General features: G+C 38.6%; 1 protein-coding gene across 1 annotated transcript in view; it reads right to left on the bottom strand.

The window, feature by feature from the left end:
* HIBADH (3-hydroxyisobutyrate dehydrogenase) overlaps positions 1-23,072 on the bottom strand; it is a 141,758-nt gene that overhangs the window by 15,567 nt on the left and 103,119 nt on the right. Inside the window, exon 5 of the mRNA XM_023225926.1 lies at positions 2,498-2,631. Coding sequence (XP_023081694.1) covers positions 2,498-2,631 — 134 coding nt within the window. The remainder of the gene's footprint in view (positions 1-2,497; positions 2,632-23,072) is intronic.

Here is a 23,072-nt window from a genome sequence, read left to right as displayed (position 1 = left end):
CCAACTGCATTTGTACAAAACAGGAGAGTTAGCCTATCCTTTCCTGCCTTAAATCCTGGTGCTTGCTTCTCTTCCCAATAAATGTCCTTTGAGCATCCTTTTTATTTCCCCCCATAATAGGGCACTTCTGTCTGGATTAAAAACTCATTCAGGCAGATATCCTTTCTCTTCAACTATTTTTCTTAATGGCACCTGGGAACTGTCTGCTGTCTCTTGGTTGGCAGAAGCTACGTCGCTTATTATCTTGACATTTTTTAAGCAAACCTCTTCCTAAAATTATCAAACCATCCTTTGCTGGCATTAAATTCTCCAGCTTTAGATCCTTCATTTTCTTTTTGCTTTAAGTTGTCATACAATGACTTCACTTTTTCTTGAATCATATTAGATGTAAGTATGCCTTTCTATAGCAATCCTGCATCTACATAAAAGCTGCATTTTCAATGTGAGATAAAAAGATGCTTTGGGAGGCCGAGACGGGCGGATCACAAGGTCAGGAGATCGAGACCATCCTGGCTAACACGGTGAAACCCCGTCTCTACTAAAATACAAAAAATTAGCCGGGCGTGTTGGTGGGCGCCTGTAGTCCCAGCTACTCGGGAGGCTGAGGCAGGAGAATGGCGTGAACCCAGGAGGCGGAGCTTGCAGTGAGCTGAGATCCGGCCACTGCACTCCAGCCTGGGCGACAGAGCGAGACTCTGTCTCAAAAAAAAAAAAAAAAAAAAAAAGATGTATTGCAAAAAGTGCAAGCCTGCTGGAGTAGCTGCAGTGATGGGTTCATGACTATTCTTTTCTTTTTTTACAATGGTCCTTACATTGGATTTGTTTATCTTGAAATGGAGGGCAAATGCAACCACAGACCTCAATCCATGGTACATATCAGGCAATTCAGCTTTTTCTTGTGATGTCATGACTTTTCTCAGCTTCTTGGGAGCACTTCCAGCATCACTAGTGGCACTTTGTATGGGTCCTATGGTGTCATTTAAGGTTTATGGTATTGCACTAAACATGATAAAAAAATACAAGAGAATTCCAAGAGATCAGTGTTTACTATGATATACAATTTACTGAAGAGATGAACCACTCACACAAAGATGATTAGTGTCACATGACATTTTATGCCTAATACTTGTAACACGTGAGTTCACTGCAATAGCAACAGGAGATGGCCACAAAATTGTTACAGCAGTACAGTATTACTACAGTTAATTTTATGCCGTTATGATTTAATACTTCTTTTCCCAACTGTGAATGCTGCCATGTATGGTCTATAAGTGTTCGTAAATTTTGATAAATTTTAACTCTTTGTAACAGATTTGTGCATATTTATAAACTAGTATCTATCTACATATATTTTATGCGTTCATGACATATCTTTTTCTTAATTTTTTTGGTGGTTTTTTTTTTTTTTTTTTTTTTTTTTGAGACAGTCTCGCTCAGTCGCCCAGGCTGGAGTGCAGTGGCGCGATCTAGGCTCACTGCAAGCTCCGCCTCCCAGGTTCACGCCATTCTCCTGTCTCAGCCTCCCAAGTAGCTGGGACTATAGGCCGCCACCACGCCCAGCTAATTTTTTGCATTTTTAGTAGAGACGGGGTTTCACCATGTTAGCCAGGATGGTCTCGAACTCCCGACCTCGTGATCTGCCCGCCTCAGCCTCCCAAAGTGTTGGCATTACAGGCGTGAGCCACCGCGCCCAGCCAATTTTTTTGGTATTTATAGGCCATGTGGTTCATCTGTTTTTTCAAACTGTCACAAATCTTCAAAAAGTTTTCAATGTATCTATGGAAAAAAATACATGTATAAGTGGGCCCACGGAGTTCAAATCTGTGTTGTCCAAGGGTCAACTGTAATTACAAAATTAGGTGGAGGAAAATAGCAACTCAGAAACAAGCACTTCAAAATAAGAGCAGTTTTAAGGATGATTTCAGTAGTTGCTGGGATGATATGTCAAGATCCTAATAATGAAATTTTTTCCCCTTTTTTCTTTTTTTTTGAGATAGTTTCTTGCTCTATCACCCAGGCTGACTGCAGTGGCTCTATCATGGCTCACTGCAACCTCGATCCCCCACCCCTGGGCTCAGGTGATCCCCCCACCTCAGCCTCCTAAGTAGCTGGGACTATATAAGTGTGTGTCACCACACTCGACTAATTTTTTTGTTTATTGTAGAGATGCGGTCTTACTATGTTGCCCGGCTGGTGTCTAACTCCTGGGCCCAAGTGATCTTCCTGCTTTAGCCTCCCAAAGTGTTGGGATTACAGGCATGAGTCATCACGTCTGGCCAATAATGGAAGTTTTTTTAATAAGTTAATTGACTGATGTCTGCTTAAGCCCACCAGGAATGATGCAAAACTAATTTATTCCAAATAAATTTGTAAAAATCTGAGCAAAGAAAGAATCCAAAGGTTGAAGAAAGAAGAATAAAAATATGGTCAGGAAAGAGAAAGGAACATTAGTCAATTTTACATCATCAAGTCAAGGTCATTAATGTAAAAATCTTACCTGCCCAGTCCCAACAGCTCCACAGTATACCACGTTGGAGCCCATGCACCCCAGCAACTCTTGGGCAGCAGCAAATTCATCTTCAACTCCTCCCACCATAAACGTGAGGTTCCCAGATCGTGCAGCTCCTACACCTGAATCATTTGGGGGTAAAGGGATAGAAGCAAAAGAATACATTTCTTAAAATTTTTAGGCATATAATAAAATTAGAGAAACCAACTAAAAACATCCTGCCTCCAAACTGTATTTATGCCAGGCATGTATAAGATACTCTTAAATCTCTACAGAAATATTCAACAATCAAGTATCACCCAGATTAATCACAAACCAAAAGAGACATACAGATTCAGTCATACTCTCAATCTCAACTCACCTTAATCATTTTGGCACAATCATGGCCTAACAGATAAGGGAACTTAAAATGTAAATGTTATTATTCCCATGCATCTATTATTCTCCTAAGAAACCTATTAAGTTATAGAAAGTATACAAAAAAAAAGTTTTACCTGGGCCCTGATCAGCAAAGGAGCAGCCAGAGAGAGGTCTGCTGCCCACGTTTGGATTTGGGGTTCTTGCTCACTCACCCACTCTCCAAATACTATCTATAAGTGAGATCTACAAAGAGGGAGACCTGGCTCTTTGTTCCTTAAACAAGTAGGCATTTCAGATGGTAGATTCTTTTTTTAAGGCAAGGAAAACTGTTGCTTATTTTGACTGATTATTCTCAATGTGTACTTTTCAATATTATTTGATTTTTCTTTTCCTTCCTGCTATACATCTTTTGGGCAATTTATTTTTAGTGACATGAGCAAGAAGAAATAAACTTTAACACTGACTTCACTACTCCTTAGTAGCTTTTAACAAAGACTTAATGCATGTTCATTCATTCGAGTGACTAGAGAAACAACTTTTTATTTAGCACAGAAAATATGATCTAGACTTGTCCTAAAAGGAAGAGGAAGAAGCTTCATTCATCTAAATTTTTATTAACTATAAAATCAAGAGTATTATTACTGTTTTTAATATTCAAAGAAATATTGGTTCATAATTTTCAAGCTAGGCTTTATTTTTCAAAACTTCCCTGGCAAGTATGTGGAAGAACTTATTTTACAGTATGGTAAGAACAAAGAAACTGTAATTGTCTGTAGTATGTATCAAATCTGGCCATTAGAATAGACAGCTGCAAGTAATGGCGTGCTTTTGAATTTAATGTATTCAATGAAATACAGTATTTATATGTTTTTTAAAAGCCCAAGTGAAGAGATACCTATTTCATTCAAATTGTGAATATTTTGCTTTCTATTTTACAGTTTATACTATTCATAACCAATTATTAAAAGTCAAAAAAAAAGTCATCATTATGCTAGCCAAACAATCTTGGAATAGTGAGTGCCCACATGTTCTGAAAACCTGAGATGCTCACGCGTATGGTTAAATTACATTATTTTGCAATATCTTCACTTTGAAATGGATTATATACAAAAACCCAATTTATAAAAAATGCTTTCAGTTAGCCAACCTATGTCATTCAAACATTCTTATTAACATTTAAGTGACCGCTGTTTTGTTAGTTTCTAGTTTACTTTATCAAAATGGTAAACCATTAATGTTTTACAATTATTTTGCTCAATTTCTATAGCCATTTTTATTTAAACCATATAACCACCATTCCTCCTAATCCTGTTGATCTCACCTACAGAAATTAAGTAGACGATTTAAGTCAAAGCTTACAAACAAATCCAGCACTATCCATCATAGATCAATAGCTTTGCTTTGTATTTAGATTATAGACTGCTAAATAGCTTCAGAGTCATTTATTTAAAAAAAATTAATGTTGACAGTGATTCTCAGCTGGTTAGTTTTTTGACAGGTGTACTATCTCACTTGTTCAAACACATATTTTAAAAAGCAGAAATAAGTTGCTTAAGCAAGAGAAGACCACAAAAGAAAGAATAGTTTATCTTTTAATTCAGAGGTCTGTGGTAGTTAAGACTCTTCCCTCATATTGATGTGGTATCATAATTATTTCCGACTTCATCATAACCTACATCCCAAAGTAAGGGTCGAACTAAAATGGGTAATTCTAAAGTTTTGACATTCCTTAGAACCAAATCTTATCTTCTCATACATATTCCTTTAATCATACAACACTATCAAGCCTAGTCCCACTGCAAAGGCAGAATTAAGACCTAAATTAGCTAGGCATGGTGGTTCACATCTGTAATCCCAGCACTTTGGGAGGCTGAGACTAGTGGACTGCTTGAGCCCAGAAGTTTGAGACCAGCCTGGGCAACAGGGCGAAACCCCATCTCTACAAAAAATACAAAAATTAGCTGGGCATGGTGGCATGTGCCTGTAGTCCCAGCTACTCAGGAGGCTGAGATAGATTGCTTGAACCCAGAAGGTGGAAGCTGCAGTGAGCTGAGATCATGCCACTGCACTCCAGCCTAGACAACAGAGCAAGACCCTGTCTCAAAATCAAAACAAAGAGACCGAAATTATCCTGAAATAAATGTAACCATTATGAACTTAGGAAAGAATACCTAGAAAGCTGCGACTCTAAAGCTGTGTAAGACAGCTTATGGATTTCAGAAGACATTGTATAGATTTTTATGTCTATCAAAAATGAAGAAATTTATTACAATGACATGCCATTTTGATTCAAGTCCATTTTCTAAAATATAAAAACACAGAATGCATACTCGGGTAGCTGCTAGAATGCTGGAAGAAATATTTATTTTACTATATATTTTAGTAATTGTATATACAAAACCAAAATCTACCCTGTGCTTAATTCTATTACAGCATTTGTCATACTTTATTAAAATCTTGGATTTTCTTGTCTGATTCCTCCATTATAAACTTCCCACAAAGTCAGCACTGGGGGCATGGCTTGCCAGCATCCCCATTATCTATTCTAGTGCATGATATACTCAACAAATGGTTGATTGATAAATAAATTAATAAGCATGGTAGAAAGGGTAAAATATCTGGAGATGTTATATTTTGTTTTGGGGATGTGCCACTTGCTGGCAAATTGTGTGACAAATTATTTAACTTCTGAGTCTCAGTGTATAAAACAGGAAAAGTATTAATAACCTCTTCATAGACTGGCTGTGAATATGTAAATGTATGCTGTAAAATAAAAATGCTATTTATTTATTTTTTGAGACAGGGTCTTGCTCTGTCACCCTGGCTGGAGTGTAATGATCATAGCTCACTGCAGCCTCAACCTCCCAGGCTCAAGCAATCCTCCCACCTCAGCCTTTTCAGTAGCTCGGACTACAGGCATGTCATTGTGCCTGGCTATTTGTTTGTTTGTTGTTGTTGTTTTTGGTAAACGGGGTTTCACTTAGGTTGGTCTCGAACTTCTGGGCTCAAGCAATTCTCCTGCCTTGGCCTCCCAAAGTGCTGGGATTACAAGCGTGAGCACCCTGCCCAGCTAAAAATGCTATTTAAATGTAAGGGCTTACTACTTTTTAACTTGAATTTGTGAAGTGGACATTTTCCTATTTAGTTACTTAAGCCATTGTCTTCTCTGGGATGATTTTAGCCTCTCTTTTTAAGTATTAGTGGGTTTGAGCTACACCTGTAAATAACAGAAGCAGGGTGGCTCAGGTTAAGAAAAACTTTAGTGGTCTACAGCCACTATGTTAAGATGACATCACCGTGAAGACTTCTTGCAAAATCTTTCATTGGCAGCATAGTGAATGGGGAAGACACAAGAAATCTGCATTTGTTTTATCTATTCAACACAATTAACTGGGCACCTACTAGAATCAGGCCCTGTGCTAAGCCCTTGGGTGAAGGATGAATCACAAATGTCCCTGCTCCTAACAAGTTAGGCACTGGTGATTCAGCCACTTCTTTCACTGTCTGTCCCTACTAACCTGGTCTGAGCCACAGGTAACTCCTGCCTGGATTACTGCCATAGTCTCCTACTTTATTTCCTTTCTCCTCTTGTCTCTGTAGTCTGTTCTCCATATAGCAGTTAGAGGAATCCTCTTAAAATATACATCTAGTTCACCCAGCTCATGTTTGTTCCCTATTCCCAACCCTCCAAAGACTTCCTATCACTCTTGGTATAAAATCCCAAGTCCTACAAAGCCCTACATGACATGGCTCTGGGCTACCTCTCCTATTTCATTTCATATCATTCTTCCCATCATTTGTTGCTTTCCAGCCACCTTGCCCTCCTTGCTGTTCTTGAAACAGGTGAAGTATGCTCCCATCTCAAAGCCTTGAACTGGCTATTCCTTTTGCCTGAAATGTTCTTCCCCCAGATATTCATGACTGGTATAGTTTAGTTCATTCAGGCCTCTGTTCAAAATTCACCTCTTGAGAGAGGCCTTCCCTGACCACTCAACCTAACAATCTAAAATAGCATCTCTTCGCTGTCTCCTTTTCCTGCTTCAATTTTATTCATAGCATTTATCACCTCTTTAACACTTTCATTTGTTTCTGGTCTGTATTCCCTAGAATAACACTAGCTCCATGAGGGTAGTAATTGTTGGCTCATTCACTCACATCCACCAGCTCTAGTACATAAGAGATTCTCAGGAGGCAAGAGAGAAGGAAAGTCCAGGAAACAGACCACGACTGTAATACCATGTGATAACTGCTCTCACAAGATATGCACGAGATGCCAAGGATTACAGACAAAGCATTTCTGTCATTCCAGCAAGTCATTAAATGCTGCTCACCCTGTTTCTTCATCTAGGATGTGAAGTGGTTAGAGAAAATTACCACTGAATTCCTTTTAAGGTTTTGAAATTCTATAATTTTGGGTTTTCAAGTTCATAATCATCCACTTTCCCACATTTATTATATTAACACACAAAACTATGGCATGTTTTATTTTGTACAAAAAAAAAAAAGTTCCAAATGAGAAAAAAAATTTTCTCATGTAACTACATTAACCCTAAAAAGCCTAAGTATTTGTGGCTGCGTTTAGTGCTTTTTCTAACACTTTCCTGTGATGATGTCTCTAGTGTTTCTCTCCCACAATACTAGAATCGGAAACACTGAACTCATTTGTACAAATAGATGTTTTCGGCAAATGCCCAGACCGCGCAAAATGGGTAGCTGACTACCCTGATTTTAAAGTGATAGACATCTGTCACTTCTCTTGGTAATCTGTTTTGATTTTAGTAAGCCTTATAGGGGAGAAGCACTTTTAAATCCAAGCACAAATCCTCTAAATCAGCCTCTCTTTCTTAAAAAAAAAAAAAAAAAAAAAGGTATCATAGATGACTCCATTTGCTAAACTACCCTCCTTCTTCCCTTATAGTTGACATCAAAAATGAGATCATTGGAGATCCATTCTTCAGTGGTCCTCAACCCTGAGAATGAGGAAGAAACAATCCTTGTTCTCAACGAGTTTGAAATCTTTTGCTTGTGATGCTGGGGGGAGGGAGACGTTGGAGAATGGAGGTAGCGGAAGGGATAAGGAAAATACATATAGCTAATAAAAGAGTCAGATTCATGCTATTAGAGGGTATACAGTTGTACAGAGGTCCAAAGAGGAAAAATATCATCAGCAAATATTTATTCAGTGCCTTTAACAACTTGCTAGATCTTTGTGCTATGTGTAAAGATTCAATAAGTAAATATATTTGCTGAATCAAAAGTAAGGACTTGTTTTCTGTTAAATTCAGAAACTACTTGAAATACGACTATCACACAAAGTCCAAAATGTAAGGTCATGATAGTTATAAAACCTAGTCTTTGCACTCAAAAAGTACAAAATATAATAGAGAAAGAGATGTATAACTAGAAGAAAATGCCAAAAGGTAGCATCATATACCAAGTATCAGATGAATGAGGGCAATCACCACCAAATCCTGATTCCCCCTTTCCTTTCATTTTTCAACCTTCATCATTGAAAGAATAATTCTCAGAAAGAGAAGGGGTGAAAAAACAACAAATTGTTCTTGAAGAGTAATATTCTTGCTGTCAACTGTAGGTAGGCATATAAAAACTCTGATAAGAATATAGGTATTCTGAATCCATTTACAAATCCAGTTCAGAGCAGTTTAACTAACATGAACTGAGCAGGTAATCTGGTATGCTTTTTATTAGATGCTGTTCTGCCTGTTCCCTAAATGCACGTAACACTCTACCTCTCTTCACAACCAATGTGGGTATGCTTATCAGAGCAAAAAATTAGAGAGCTTTTAGAAAATCAGAAATAAGGAGAAATAAGTTCAAGAGACCTGGACAACATAGTGATTACAGTTAATAACAATGTACTGTATTCTTGAAAATTGCTAAGAGAGTAGATTTTAAGTGCTTCTATCACACAAATAGTATGTGAGGTAATGCATATGTTAATTATTTCGGTTTAGCCATTCCACAATATGTACATATTTCAAAATATGTTGTACATGCTAAATATATACAATTTTTATTTGTCAATTAAAAAACGAAATCAAATTTTCAAAAGAAAACAAAATCAGCATTAAGAACAATAAAAAAAAGAAACCATAGTATCTCACAACAAATCTCAAATATGGATCTGAGTATCTTAGAAGTCTTGGGAAACTCTATTTGGGAGCAAGCATCTTTTCCTTGAACTGAGTTCCATATTTTTAAAAATTCTCATTTGAAACTTCATGCAGGAACAGTAAATGAAGTAATGAACAATGTTTCCACATTTTTGCATCAAAAATAGTGACCTTTTTTTCCCAAGATAAACTGAATTGAAGCTTGGTTCTTGCTTTATATCCTTTTCAGGCTAATCTTAGCCTTATATCTATAAAATAAGTAAAACTTAAATCACCTCATTCTAACATTTATGCTTATCTGTCTCCTAATCTTTTTTTTTTTTTTTTGAGACGGAGTCTCGCTCTGTCGCCCAGGCTGGAGTGCAGTGGCCGGATCTCAGCTCACTGCAAGCTCTGCCTCCCGGGTCTAGGCCATTCTCCTGCCTCAGCCTCCCGAGTAGCTGGGACTACAAGCACCCGCCACCTCGCCCGGCTAGTTTTTTGTATTTTTTAGTAGAGACGGGGTTTCACCATGTTAGCCAGGATGGTCTCGATCTCCTGACCTCGTGATCTGCCCGTCTCGGCCTCCCAAAGTGCTGGGATTACAGGCGTGAGCCACCGCGCCCGGCCTCTGTCTCCTAATCTTTGGGCAGTTTTATTTGATAGGAGAATGAAAACAGGCTCAAGTCTTAAGTTATACGTTAACATGAAAATAACCAGCAACTGAAAACAATATTCACTATTACTTAACATTTCCTTTTTTTTTTATCTGAGACGGAGTCTCAATCTGTCGCCCAGGCTGGAGTGCCATGGCACAATCTCAGCTCATTGCAACCTCTGCCTCCCAGGTTCAAGCAATTCTCCTGCCTCAGCCTCCTGAGTAGCTGGGACTACAGGAGCGTGCCACTACACCTAGCTAATATTTTTGTATTTTTAGTAGAGACAGGGTTTCACCATGTTGGCCAGGATAGTCTCGATCTCTTCACCTCGTGATCCTCCTGCCTCAGCCCCCTAAAGTGCTGGGATTATAGGTGTGAGTTACCACGCCCAGCCAACATTTCTTGTATAGTCTCAAAGTTCCTCCCATTTTTTCTCCATTAAGTTATTCTTTCTGAAGTACCTGTATATTTATGCTTCGGCAAAAAGGTGAACTACATAACTCACTGTACCCTCTCTTCTGTCTTGAGTTGTAGGAAGCAATCAATTTTCTCCTCTCTCCTTAAATGACCTCTGATTTTTAAATCTTTATTTTCCTTGTCAGTGAATCCTAATTACTTCTTTGGTCTCCTCATCTAACCCTTGCAACAAAAACTACCACTCAATGCACACTGAAAACTATTTGCAATGGCCAGAATGTGCAATGATTTTTCATGTACCCATGCCTATCTTGGGCTGTTCCCTCACATGAAATACCTTTCTCTGCCTTATTTGCCTGGCTAACTCCTGCTTATTTTTCAAGACTCAACTCATGTCAACTCTGAGAAGTATTTCATGACCCCCCCCCCTTTCTCTATCCTTAAAACATTCCTGGTGATATCTATAATAAAGCACTTACACTACTCTAATCAATGATTTTTCTGGTGTGTCTTATTAAGATCCTTATGGGCATGAGCTGTTTGAATCGTTGCACCCAGCACATGGCATGTATCTGATAAATGTTAATTTTCTTCTTAGTAGGCAGGCAGATATCAATGGCTAATAAAATGACCAATAATCCTCACTAAGACTCATTAAGACAATATTTTCTAGTTTATCAAAAAACTCTTTTTAGTATCAATGTATTTATTGTAATCTTGAAAATTACTGAGAGTAGATTTTTAAGTAACTTGACCACACCACACACACACACACACACACACGGTTATTAACTAGCTCAGTTAATAACCGTGTGTGTAATTAACTAGCTCAGTTTGGCCAATCTACAATGTATACATATTTTATAACATGCACACAATATATACAATTTTTATTTGTCAATTACTTTTTTTAAAAGCTCAACTTTGGGGCAGCATGATTCTTCACATGTGGTAATGGCATTTTCATTTACTGCTACATAAGCATGCATAAGTGTACATGTATGGGGACATTATTATGAAGAGTTAAAAGTGAAAAACGTGATTGAGTTAAAAAACTTGGAAAGAAATCACAGGGCAGGGGGTCCCACCTCTTGGACAAGTTATAATACCTCTCAATCTTGGTTTCTTCATCTGAAAACAGTGATAAAAACACTGGCCATACTAACTTTGACACTCAAATCAAGCAATACATTGGAAAGGTATACAGCTATTACACAAATGTTATAAAAAATTTAAACATAACAAGTGAATTTATTCAGCTTAAACATGTCAAAGTCTTTGACCTAACAGTAGCAAAGAGCTGAAATTTGGAATTTAGCCTTACTGAAAAGCTGACCCAAAGAATTATGATAGATAAACAATGATGCAGGTGCTGATAACTTAGATTAACCACTCCCAAGTTACGAATAAGGAGATCATTTTCAATTCTATGGCTATTGGAAAGAAGGCTTCAAGTCCAAAGAGGGAAGAGAGAAAACTAAATAGTACAATTCAAATTATATTTGTCTTTAATACTGTAAAAATATTACCACCAAAGCACTTCCATTGATATATAGCCAAACATAGTAAATCACTTAATTTACTCAAAAGAACTTAAATGTTTTAACCAGTGTGCCATCAAAAGACATCAAGAAGAGCACCAATGGGACTTGGGCTGCAATGTGAGCCATCTTTAAAATGCAATTGTTCTAATCATTTTCTACAGATGCAGCCTCACAAGGGGCTGCTGTCACAGGGACCATTTACGACTTGTTATGGTGTCTCTATTGTTTACCAGCGACATTCACAGAAAAAGGCGACAGCTGGGACAGAAAGCTGCTACTCAACGAACAATATAATCCCGTGAAAGTAATCAACAAATTTAAGGGTGTTAATTAACTTTACACTTTATCATGTTCAATTAGTTGTCCTTTCTAGAAAAGATTGCCGTGCACAATCAGTTTAGAGCGTGCCATGTTTGATTTGTAAGTGATCACTGTTTCTGTTTCAGAGTCCATGTCAGATGTTCTCTTGGGTTTTGGTGACACAGATGAATGGCTTTGCACATGTTAGGGGTGATCTGGTTTAACATAAGCCAGCATAACATAACCCCTTGTTAACACTATTTCTGGCATTATCCAAGCTGGAAACAGAAAAGCAAAAACACTCACAGCACTCTTCTGGAGTCAGATAAACAAAGTTTAGTTAGCTTTTCCTGAAATAAACACAGACACAAATACATGAAGAAATAAGCAATTTTTCATCATTATTTTTTAGAGTAAGACTTGTCTTTCAGGAGCATGTTTGGGATCATTTCCTACCAGCAAGGTCTCAAAGCTCTGCTGCATTATGCACAAAGCACCACTGTATCCTCAGACTTTACATAATGCACTCAGTCTTTTCTATGGCAGTTGAATAAATGTTAGGGATGTGTTGTTAAGTACTGGCTTGTGTTAAATTCTAGAATATGACTTTTAAATCCAGAAACTGTATTTCACAAGTATGAAAAATCTGCAGGAAGAATATTAATCTATGAATGCAATTTGCCTTCTCTCTTACCTTAATGCACCTGTTCCTACTTGCTAATAGGACAAGGAAAAGCTCATGATGGAGTGACAATATATTCAGTATTGCATTTTAATGAAAGTCACTGCAGCAGTTCCTCTGAATTGATAAATAGAGTTCTGCATCAAAATATTTCATAAGCCATTGACAAAGTGAACAAAACTCAAAACTGAGATTTGGTAGGTGTTTATCTTTAAGAAAACAAAAGCAAGGGACATGCATCTATCTCTTTTTTTAGAAGAGGCATCTACATAGGATTGTGAAACATCTTAATAAAGCTATACCTTGATCTTAAAGACTAGCCATTTCCTGCACAATACACAAATTAAATGCATATAAATAAACTATAGCTGATCAGCTAAAGCATACACAAGGACAAAGCTGAACTTCTTCAAAATAGAAAAGTTGTTAACTCTGAAAGCTAATAATGTCCTAAGTTAAATATTAAAGAAGGAAATTATAGGCTATATCTGAAACAGCTGAAACCACAATACACAGCAGCAGAAAACATTAGTTTTCTGCAGAAGATCTGCAGGGAGAAGAGAAGCGGTCGATAGATCCTTAAATTGGAAGCAATAGCCGTTCTTCTAGCCCAAGTTGGCAGCTGCTACATTTGCAGACCTGGTTCATTATTTACCCATAATGACCATCAAGCTGCAGTCAAAGTCAGATCACAACAACTGTCAGCAGCTCTTTTAATTAGCCTTGCTTGAATTCAGATAAATATCACAATAGACCTGCTTATGCTAAAAGAGCAACAGAATGTTCCGCATGGAGCTGGCCGGCTTGAGGAGGACCAATGCAGTACAGAAGCCATAAGACAGAAATGCAGAGTGGGGTTTTTTAAGGGAGGGCAAATCAGAGAATGAAATGGTTTTCTTTCATTCTAAAAATCACTTTTAAAAGCAATTCCCTGGCATTCACCTCAGATCAAGACGGTGCACAATGTTGGTTTACAATAAAACGCTAAGCTCCTGAAAGCTAAATAGCTGGAGCACAAAGAGAATTAACTTAATGCCCCTGGAGAATATGATTTTTAAAACTCCGTCTTGCAAATAATGTAACTTTCAGCTTTAAAAGTCATTTTTATTTTTACTATTTATTTATTTGAGATGGAGTTTCGCTCTTGTCGCCCAGGCTGGAGTACAATGGTGTGATCTTGGCTCACTGCAACCTTTGCCTCCCCGGTTCAAGTGATTCTCCTGCCTCAGCCTCTCGAGTAGCTGGGTTTGTTTATTTATAGAGTTTCACTCTTTTCGCCTAGGATAGAGTACAATGGTGCGAACCCAGCTCACTGCAACCTCTGCCTCCCGGGTTCAAATGATTCTTCTGCCTCAGCCTCCCGAATAGCTGGGATTACAAGCGCCCACTATCACAGTCGGCTAATTTTTGTATTTTTTAGTAGAGACAGGGTTTCACCTTGCTGGCCAGGCTTGTCTTGAACTCCTGACCTCAGATGATCCACCTGCCTCAGCCTCCCAAAGTGCTGAGATTATAGGCATGTGCCACTGTGCCCAGCCAAAAGTCATTTTTAAAAGCCAAATAAGAGAGAGAGAAAAAAAAGCCAAATAGCTTGCAATCGTTATGTCCTTCTATTTTACTTTCTTTAGGCAACACATAGTTTGTAACATTTCTGTGACAGGAGTTGGCTATTTTTCTATAAGTTTCACTTGCATCCTTTCATTCAGCATTAACAACCACAAAGTAAAACAAGGCCAATAACCAAATTCTCAGTAATCCAATTACCATCAATACCACACCCTTCCGGGTATCCTCCCATCCCTAATCCTTGTCTAGTTTGCTTGAGAAGAAAAACAGGCATAATAATCATGTGCCCTCTATTTTAAGGAGAACTGATTATTCACATGAGTTCTGTTATAACTTTGAAGGTAGGTATAAAGAAGTGATGGCTGTCAGAGAAAGGAGGGAAGAGAGTAAGAAGAAATAAGCAAAAGGCAAGATGATAACCTGGCAGCAAATAGTAGAAAACTGGGGACAGCAAAAAACTAAAGATTAAGAGAAGGCCGTGCTATGAAGCTACACTTGGCTAACCAGGAATTATCATCTCTTTCATGTGAAAATCCCTTGAAAATGAGGACTCTCATATTTTGGGGTTGGGGTACAGTTGAAGACGGTGCCAACTCCTACATATGAGTTGAGTATGGTCCATTCTGCCATTCTTGCTAGCTCCTCAGCCAATGCGTAGCCTTTTGCAACCATTTCTGATGGTGCATTAACATAACATTAAGGAAGGGTAACCAGATTTGCGTGAGGACAAAGGACATAGTACTGCTTGTATAGCGTTTGGATGCCACGTGACTATTTCCTTATTGAGCAGAAAAACACTCCACTGGGAAGTAGTTTAAAAAATTACTATGTTTTTGGGCTACTTCAAGTACTAAAACCTTGGAATAATATTTTTATAGAATTCTGTATATGCGATAAAGGCAACCACTGCTTAATGGTAATAATTTAAGTGGGGAGAACTGTTCTGGTTTCATGAGAATTAATCATAGCCAAAGGAACATTTCTTGCTCTACTTTTTTTTTTTTCTTTTTTTTTTTAATAAAGACTAAGCCAAATACATAAACCTATCATGGATAATGGCTTTCTCCCTCCTCAGCCCTTAACACAACCCACCTCCTGACTACATACAACTTGTTTCAGTAGAACACTGCGTACAAAGACAAGACTCAACTTGTCAGTTCCAAGTCTAGAGTCAAAATTTCAACTATCAGCTAATTGTTACTATTGGCCTTCAGAAGCACAGTGAATTCAACATGTCCAAACAGCTTTTGTCCTCCTACCCTCTCCTCAAATAGACCTCAAATTCGTCTCCTGCATGTCCATTCAGTTATGATATTACCATTACCCACTTATGGCAGCATTTCCAAATTTACAGTGATATAAATGTATAGGTATGTATTATTTATTTGGATCACTTGAAAGACAATTCAATACTATGCCAAGAAGTTCAGGCATATAAAAAAAGTACCCAACCAGTCAAAATCTAGAGACATGATTCATGCAGTATTTGCCAAAGTAAAATAGAAACAAATCCTCGTAAAAATCTTGTCTATCTACTCAAGTCAAATATATATGCATGCAAGTGTGTGTCCTGAAAGCTTAACCTGTTAGGGTCACATGATCAAGGGTAGCCAACTGCATTTCTTTCCTTGCCCTTTCTCTTCAAGGGGCGATACTAAATAAACACCTTCAAGTGTATTCTGAAAACAGAATTTATATTAAAGATAATTGTGAATTAGAGAATAAAAGATTTTAACTTAATGCAAAAAATATTCCACTTTGATAAATTACAGTATTTGAAAAAATGTCCACCATAAGTTACTAATTCTAAGACTCGGTTTTCTCACTTGTTAAATCAACTGAATAATACCTGCCTTGACAGGACTGTGAAAGACTACATAAGCAATGCTTGATATATGATAGTCATTCTGTGTCCTCTAGAAAAGTTGAGTATCTTTTTACACAGTTCACTGGGTTTTCTCTTCAGTAAATTGCCTATTATATGTTTCTCTACTTTTCTCCTGATTCTTGGTCTTTTTCTTGTTAATTATAGTAGATTTCATGTCTACTCTGTCATATATTTTGCAAATAGTTTCCCTCAGTGTTGCTGCCTTTTAACTTTTTGTCACAAAGATGTGTGTGTTTTCAATTCTTGGATCTGTTAATTTTTTTAATGGTTTTTTTATTGTCTTGCTTCGGAAGGTTTTCCTCATTCTAAGATTTTGAAAATATTCTCTTAGACTTTTATTTGGCCTTCTTACACTTTTGTTTTAAACAGTTATTTAATCCATCTGCTATTTATTTTCAGTGTATGGGATGAAGTAGGGATCTGCCCCCCACAATGAATTGTCCTAACAACATTTATTAAATAATTCATTTCCCCACTGATCTGATTGCCTGACTCAGATTCTAAGTACCTATACATACAAGTGTCTCTTTGGGGACCTAACTCTGTCTCCCAGTCTGTCTGTTCTTGAACAAATATCATGCTGTTTTAATCACTGTAACTTTATACTGTGTTCTGATATTTATGGAGTCCTAACTGCCTTATTAAAATTTTTTTTTTGGGCAGGTGCCTATAATATTTGGGAGGCCAAAGCAGAGGATAGAGGATAAAGGAGGATAGAAGAGGATAGAGCCTGAGCCCAGGAAACCTGCCTAGGCAACGTGGTGAGACCCTGTTTCAACAAAAATTTTTATTATTAGCTGAACATGGTAACACACGCCTGTGGTCCCAGCTACTCAGGAGGCTGAGGCAAGAGGATCACTTGAGCCTAGGAGGTTGAGGCTATAGTGAGGCATGTTCACACTACTGCACACCAGCCTGAACAACAGAGTGAGACCCTGTCTAAAAAGGAAAAAAAAAAAGAAAAACTGGCATTTTTTATTTACTTAATTCTCCCAGATGAGCTTAAGGTTTTTTGTTTTTTAAGAAATAACATGGTTTTGCATTAAAATTTATATATTATCTTAAGAGAATGGACATGTTTACATGCTTTCCCAAGCAGATAAGTGGTGTCTCCATTTATTCAGATCTTATTTTGCCTTTATAGTTTTGTCATCTTCCTCATATAGGTCTTACACATTTCTTGTTAAATTTGTTAAGTACTATTCTAGACCTTAGAACCTAGAATAATATTAAACTATATTATATAGTTACATATTGTCTTAGTCTGTTTTGTGCTGCCATCACAGAAGATCACAGACTGGGAAATTTATAAAGAGCAGAAATGTATTTTTTCAGTTTCGGAGGCTGGGAAGTCCAAGATCAAGGCACCAACAGGTTCAGTTGTCTGGTGAGGGCTGCTCTGTTTCCAAGATGGCACCTTGTTGCTGTATCCCCTCCAGAAGGGAGGAACACTGTGTCTTCACATGGCAGAAGACAGAAGGGCAAGCAGAACAAACTCCCTCCATGAAGCCTTCTTATAAGGGGGCCTAATCCCATTCAGGAAAGGAGGAACCCTCATGACCTAATCACCTCTTAAAGACCCCACCTCTTAATATCTTTACATTGGCCGGTAAGTATTAACACCTGAATTTTGGAGAGGACACATTCAAACCGTAGCACAATATACAAGAACTAAGTATTACTATTGAAGACTACGTAAGACTTGTCTTTTAAAACCATCTTTACTTTGTTCCTCCTTAGTAATGGCTGTTTGAATACTTTCGGTCATTGGAAGTTTACTTACGTGTTTACCTCTTCTTGAACCAATTTTGGTAACTTATTTTTTCCTAGAAAATCACCTATTTCCTCTGGACTTTCCACTTTTCTGCCCCCAAACTTATAATTCCTTATTTCATCAATATCTGTGTGAAATCTCTTATCTTATTCTTGATGTTCATGGTTTTTCTATTTTTCTTGGTGAAACTTCTTAAAGATGTGTCTTTTGAAAGACCAGTTCTTGGTTTTATTCAACGATTCTATTTTTCTTGTTGCTAACTAATTTCCTAATTAATTCCACTTACCACATTTGTCACATTTATCTTATTTAAATAGATTTATATTTGTTTTCTTCTAGTTTATTGAGTTTTAGAGGCTCTGCTTATTTTCAGTTTTTCTTGAGAGAGGGTCTCACTCTGTCACCCTGGCTGGAGTGCGGTGGCACAATCTCGACTCACTGCAACCTCCAACTCCCAGGCTCAAGCAATCCTCCCACCTCAGCCTCCCAAATAGCTGGGACCACAAGCACGCATGACTTCACACAGCTACTTTTTTGTATTTTTAGTAGAGATGGTGTCTTGCCATTTGCCAGCTGGTCTCAAACTCCTAAATTCAAGCAATCCACCTGTGGTCCCAGCTACATGGGAGGCTGAGGCAAGAGGACTGCTTGAGCCCAGGAGGTTGAGGCTGTAGTGAGCCATATTCACTCCAGCACTCCAGCCTGGACCACAGAGCAAGATCAGGTCTCAAAAACAAAAAACAAAAACAAAACAAAACACCAGCACTTAAAGTCTATAAAATCTCTTCTATAGTTTTAACTTTATAAGGGGGCCAAATCCCATTCAGGAAAGGAGGAGCCCTCACATTTTTAATGTAAAATGTTCTCATTTTCATTTACTTTAGCTTAAAACTTCTCTGATCTTAAAACTATCCAGCAGAATATTTTCAAGTTTGAAATGGTAGCTGTATTAGTTTGCTAGGGCTGTCATAACTGCATCCCAGTTTACTATACAGTATTTTCATTATTGTTGAGTTCTAACATTTGTTCTTATATGACTTCTTCCACTAAAAAAAAAAATTATTTAGAAATGTGATTCTAGAAGATGGCCGAATAGGAACAGCTCCAGGCTACAGCTCCCAGCATGAGCGACACAGAAGACAGGTGATTTCTGCATTTCCAACTGAGGTACCGGGCTCATCTCACTGGGGCATGTTGGAGAGTGGATGGAGGACAGTGGGTGCAGCCCACCAAGTAAGAACTGAAGCAAGGCAAGGCATCACCTCACCTGGGAAACGCAAGGGGTAAGGGAATTCCCTTTCCTAGCCAAGGGAAACCGTGACACACGGACACCTGGAAAATTGGGTCACTCTCACCCTTAATACTATGATTTTCCAAGGGTCTTAGCAAATCCCGCACCTGGCTCGGAGGGTCCCAAGCCCACGGGGCCTCTGTCATAGCACAGCAGTCTGAGATCTAACTGCAAGGTGGCAGTGAGGCTGGGGGAGGGGCGCCCACCATTGCTGAGGCTTGAGTAGGTAAACAAAGCAACCAGGAAGCTCGAACTGGGTGGAGCCCACTGCAGCTCAAGGAGGCCTGACTGCCTCTGTAGACTTCACCTCTGGGGACAGGGCATAGCCAAACAAAAGGCAGCAGAACCTCTGAAGATTTAAATGTCCCCGTGTGACAGCTTTGAAGAGAGTAGTGGTTCTCCCAGTATGGAGTTTGAGATCTGACAACGGACAGACTGCCTCCTCAAGTGGGTCCCTGATCCCCGAGTAGCCTAACTGGGAGGCACCCCCAAGTAGGGGCAGATTGACACCTCACACAGCCGGGTACCCCTCTGAGACGAAGGTTCCAGAGAAACAATCAGGCATCAACATTTGCTGTTCAGCAATATTCAATCGTCTGCAGCCTCTGCTGCTGATACCCAGGCAAACAGGGTCTGGAGTGGACCTCGAGCAAACTCCAACAGACCTTGCAGCTGAGGGTCCTGACTGTTAGAGGGAAAACTAACAGACAGGACATCCACACCAAAACCCCATCTGTACGTCACCATCATCAAAGACCAAAGGTAGATAAAACCACAAAGATAGGGAAAAAAACAGAGCAGAAAAGCTGAAAATTCTAAAAATCAGAGCACCTCTCCCCCTCCAAAGGAAGACAGCTCCTCGCCAGCAACAGAACAAAGCTGGACAGAGAATGACTTTGAACAGTTGAGAGAAGAAGGCTTCAGACGATCAAACTTCTCGTCTCCGAGCTAAAGGAGGAAGTTCGAACCCATCGCAAAGAAGCTAAAAACCTTGAAAAAAGATTAGACAAATGGCAAACAAGAATAACCAATGTAGAGAAGTCCTTAAATGACCTGATGGAGCTGAAAACATGACACGAGAACTACGTGACAAATACACAAGCTTCAGTAACCGATTCGATCAACTGGAAGAAAGGGTATCAGTGATTAAAGATCAAATGAATGAAATGAAGCGAGAAGAGAAGTTTAGAGAAAAAAGAGTAGAAAGAAACAAACAAAACCTACAAGAAGTATGGGACTATGTGAAAAGACCAAATCTACGTCTGACTGGTATACCTGAAAGTGATGGGGAGAATAGAACCAAGCTAGAAAACACTCTGCAGGATATTGTCCAGGAGAACTTCCCCAATCTAGCAAGGCAGACCAACATTCAAATTCAGGAAATACAGAGAACGTCACAAAGATACTCCTTGAGAAGAGCAACTCCAAGACACACAATTTTCAGATTCACCAAAGTTGATATGAAGGAAAAAATGTTAAGGGCAGCCAGAGAGAAAGGTTGGGTTATCCACAAAGGGAAGCCCATCAGACTAACAGCGGATCTCTCAGCAGAAACTCTACAAGCCAGAAGAGAGTGGGGGGCCAATATTCAACATTCTTAAAGAAAAGAATTTTCAACCCAGATTTCATATCCAGCCAAACTAAGTTTCATAAGTGAAGGAGAAATAAAATCCTTTGCAGACAAGCAAATGCTGAGAGATTCTGCCACCACCAGGCCTGCCCTACAAGAGCTCCTGAAGGAAGCACTAAACATGGAAAGGAACAACCAGTATCAGCCACTGCAAAAACATGCCAAAATGTAAAGACCGTCAATGCCAGGAAGAAACTGCATCAACTAATGAGTAAAATAGCTAGCTGTAATCATAATGACAGTATCAAATTCACACATAACAATACTAACCTTAAATGTAAATAGGCTAAATGCTCCAATTAAAAGACACAGACTGGCAAATTGGATAAAGAGTCAAGACCCATCAGTGTGCTGTATTCAGGAGACCCATCTCACGTGCAGAGACACACACAGGCTCAAAATAAAGAGATGGAGGAAGATCTACCAAGCAAATGGAAAACAAAAAAAGGAAGGGGTTGCTATCCTAGTGTCTGATAAAACAGACTTTAAATCAACAAAGATCAAAAGAGACAAAGAAGGCCATTACATAATGGTGAAGGGATCTGTTCAACAAGAAGAGCTCACTATCCTAAATATATATGCACCCAATACAGGAGCACCCATATTCATAAAGCAAGTCCTTAGAGACTTACAAAGAGACTTAGACTCCCACACAATAATAATGGGAGACTTTAACACCCCACTGTCAACATCAGACAGATCAACAAGACAGAAAGTTAACAAGGATATCCAGGAATTGAACTCAGCTCTGCACTAAGTGGACCTAATAGACATCTACAGAACTCTCCACAAATCATTAGAATATACATTCTTCTCAGCACCACATCACACTTATTCCAAAACTGACCACATTGTTGGAAGTAAAGCACTCCTCAGCAAATGTAAAAGAACAGAAATTATAACAAACTGTCTCTCAGACCACAGTGCAATCAAACAACTACTCAGGATTAAGAAACTCAATCAAAACCACTCAACTACATGGAAACTGAACAACCTGCTCCTGAATGACTACTGGGTACATAATGAAATGAAGGCAGAAATAAAGATGTTCTTTGAAACCAATGAGAACAAAGACACAACATACCAGAATCTCTGGGACACATTTAAAGCAGTGTGTAGAGGGAAATTTATAGCACTAAATGCCCACAAGAGAAAGCAGGAAAGATCTAAAATTGACACCCTAACATCACAATTAAAAGAACTAGAGAAGCAAGAGCAAACACATTCAAAAGCTAGCAAAAGGCAAGAAATAACTAAGATCAGAGCAGAACTGAAGGAGACAGAGACACAGAAAACCCTTCAAAAAATCAATGAATCCAGGAGTTGGTTTTTTGAAAAGATCAACAACATTGATAGACGGCTAGCAAAACTTATAAAGAAGAAAAGAGAGAAGAATCAAATAGATGCAATAAAAAATGACAAAGGGGTATCACCACCAAACCTACAGAAATACAAACTACCCTCAGAGAATACTATAAACACCTCTACACAAATAAACTAGAAAACCTAGAAGAAATGGATAAATTCCTGGACACATACACTCTCCCAAGACTAAACCAGGAAGAAGTTGAATCCCTCAATAGACCAATAACAGGCTCTGAAATTTAGGCAATAATTAATAGCCTACCAACCAAAAAAAGTCCAGGACCAGATGGATTCACAGCCAAATTCTACCAGAGGTACAAGGAGGGGCTGGTACCATTCCTTCTGAAACTATTCCAATCAATAGAAAAAGAGAGAATCCTCCCTAACTCATTTTATGAGGCCAACATCATCCTGATACCAAAGCCTGGCAGAGACACAACAAAAAAAGAGAATTTTAGACCAATATTCCTGATGAACATCGATGCAAAAATCCTCAATAAAATACTGGCAAGCCGAATCCAGCAGCACATCAAAAAGCTTATCCATCATGATCAATTGGGCTTCATCCCTGGGATGCAAGGCTGGTTCAACATATGCAAATCAACAAATGTAATCCAGCACATAAACAGAACCAAAGACAAAAACCACATGATTATCTCAATAGATGCAGAAAAGGCCTCTGACAAAATTCAACAGCCCTTCATGCTAAAAACTCTCAATAAATTCGGTATTTGAAGGAACGTATCTCAAAACAGTAAGAGCTATTTATGACAAACCCACAGTCAATATCATACTGAATGGGCAAAAACTGGAAGCATTCCCTTTGAAAACTCGCACAAGACAGGGATGCCCTCTCTCACCACTCCTATTCAACACAGTGTTAGAAGTTCTGGCCAGGGCAATCAGGCAGGAGAAAGAAATAAAGGGTATTCAATTAGGGAAAGAGGAAGTCAAATTGTCCCTGTTTGCAGTTG

This window comes from Piliocolobus tephrosceles, chromosome 8 (assembly GCF_002776525.5).
Source record: "Piliocolobus tephrosceles isolate RC106 chromosome 8, ASM277652v3, whole genome shotgun sequence".
Lineage (NCBI taxonomy): Eukaryota > Metazoa > Chordata > Mammalia > Primates > Cercopithecidae > Piliocolobus > Piliocolobus tephrosceles.
Note: the sequence above shows the minus strand (reverse complement) of the source record. Positions and strands in the feature narration are given on the sequence as shown.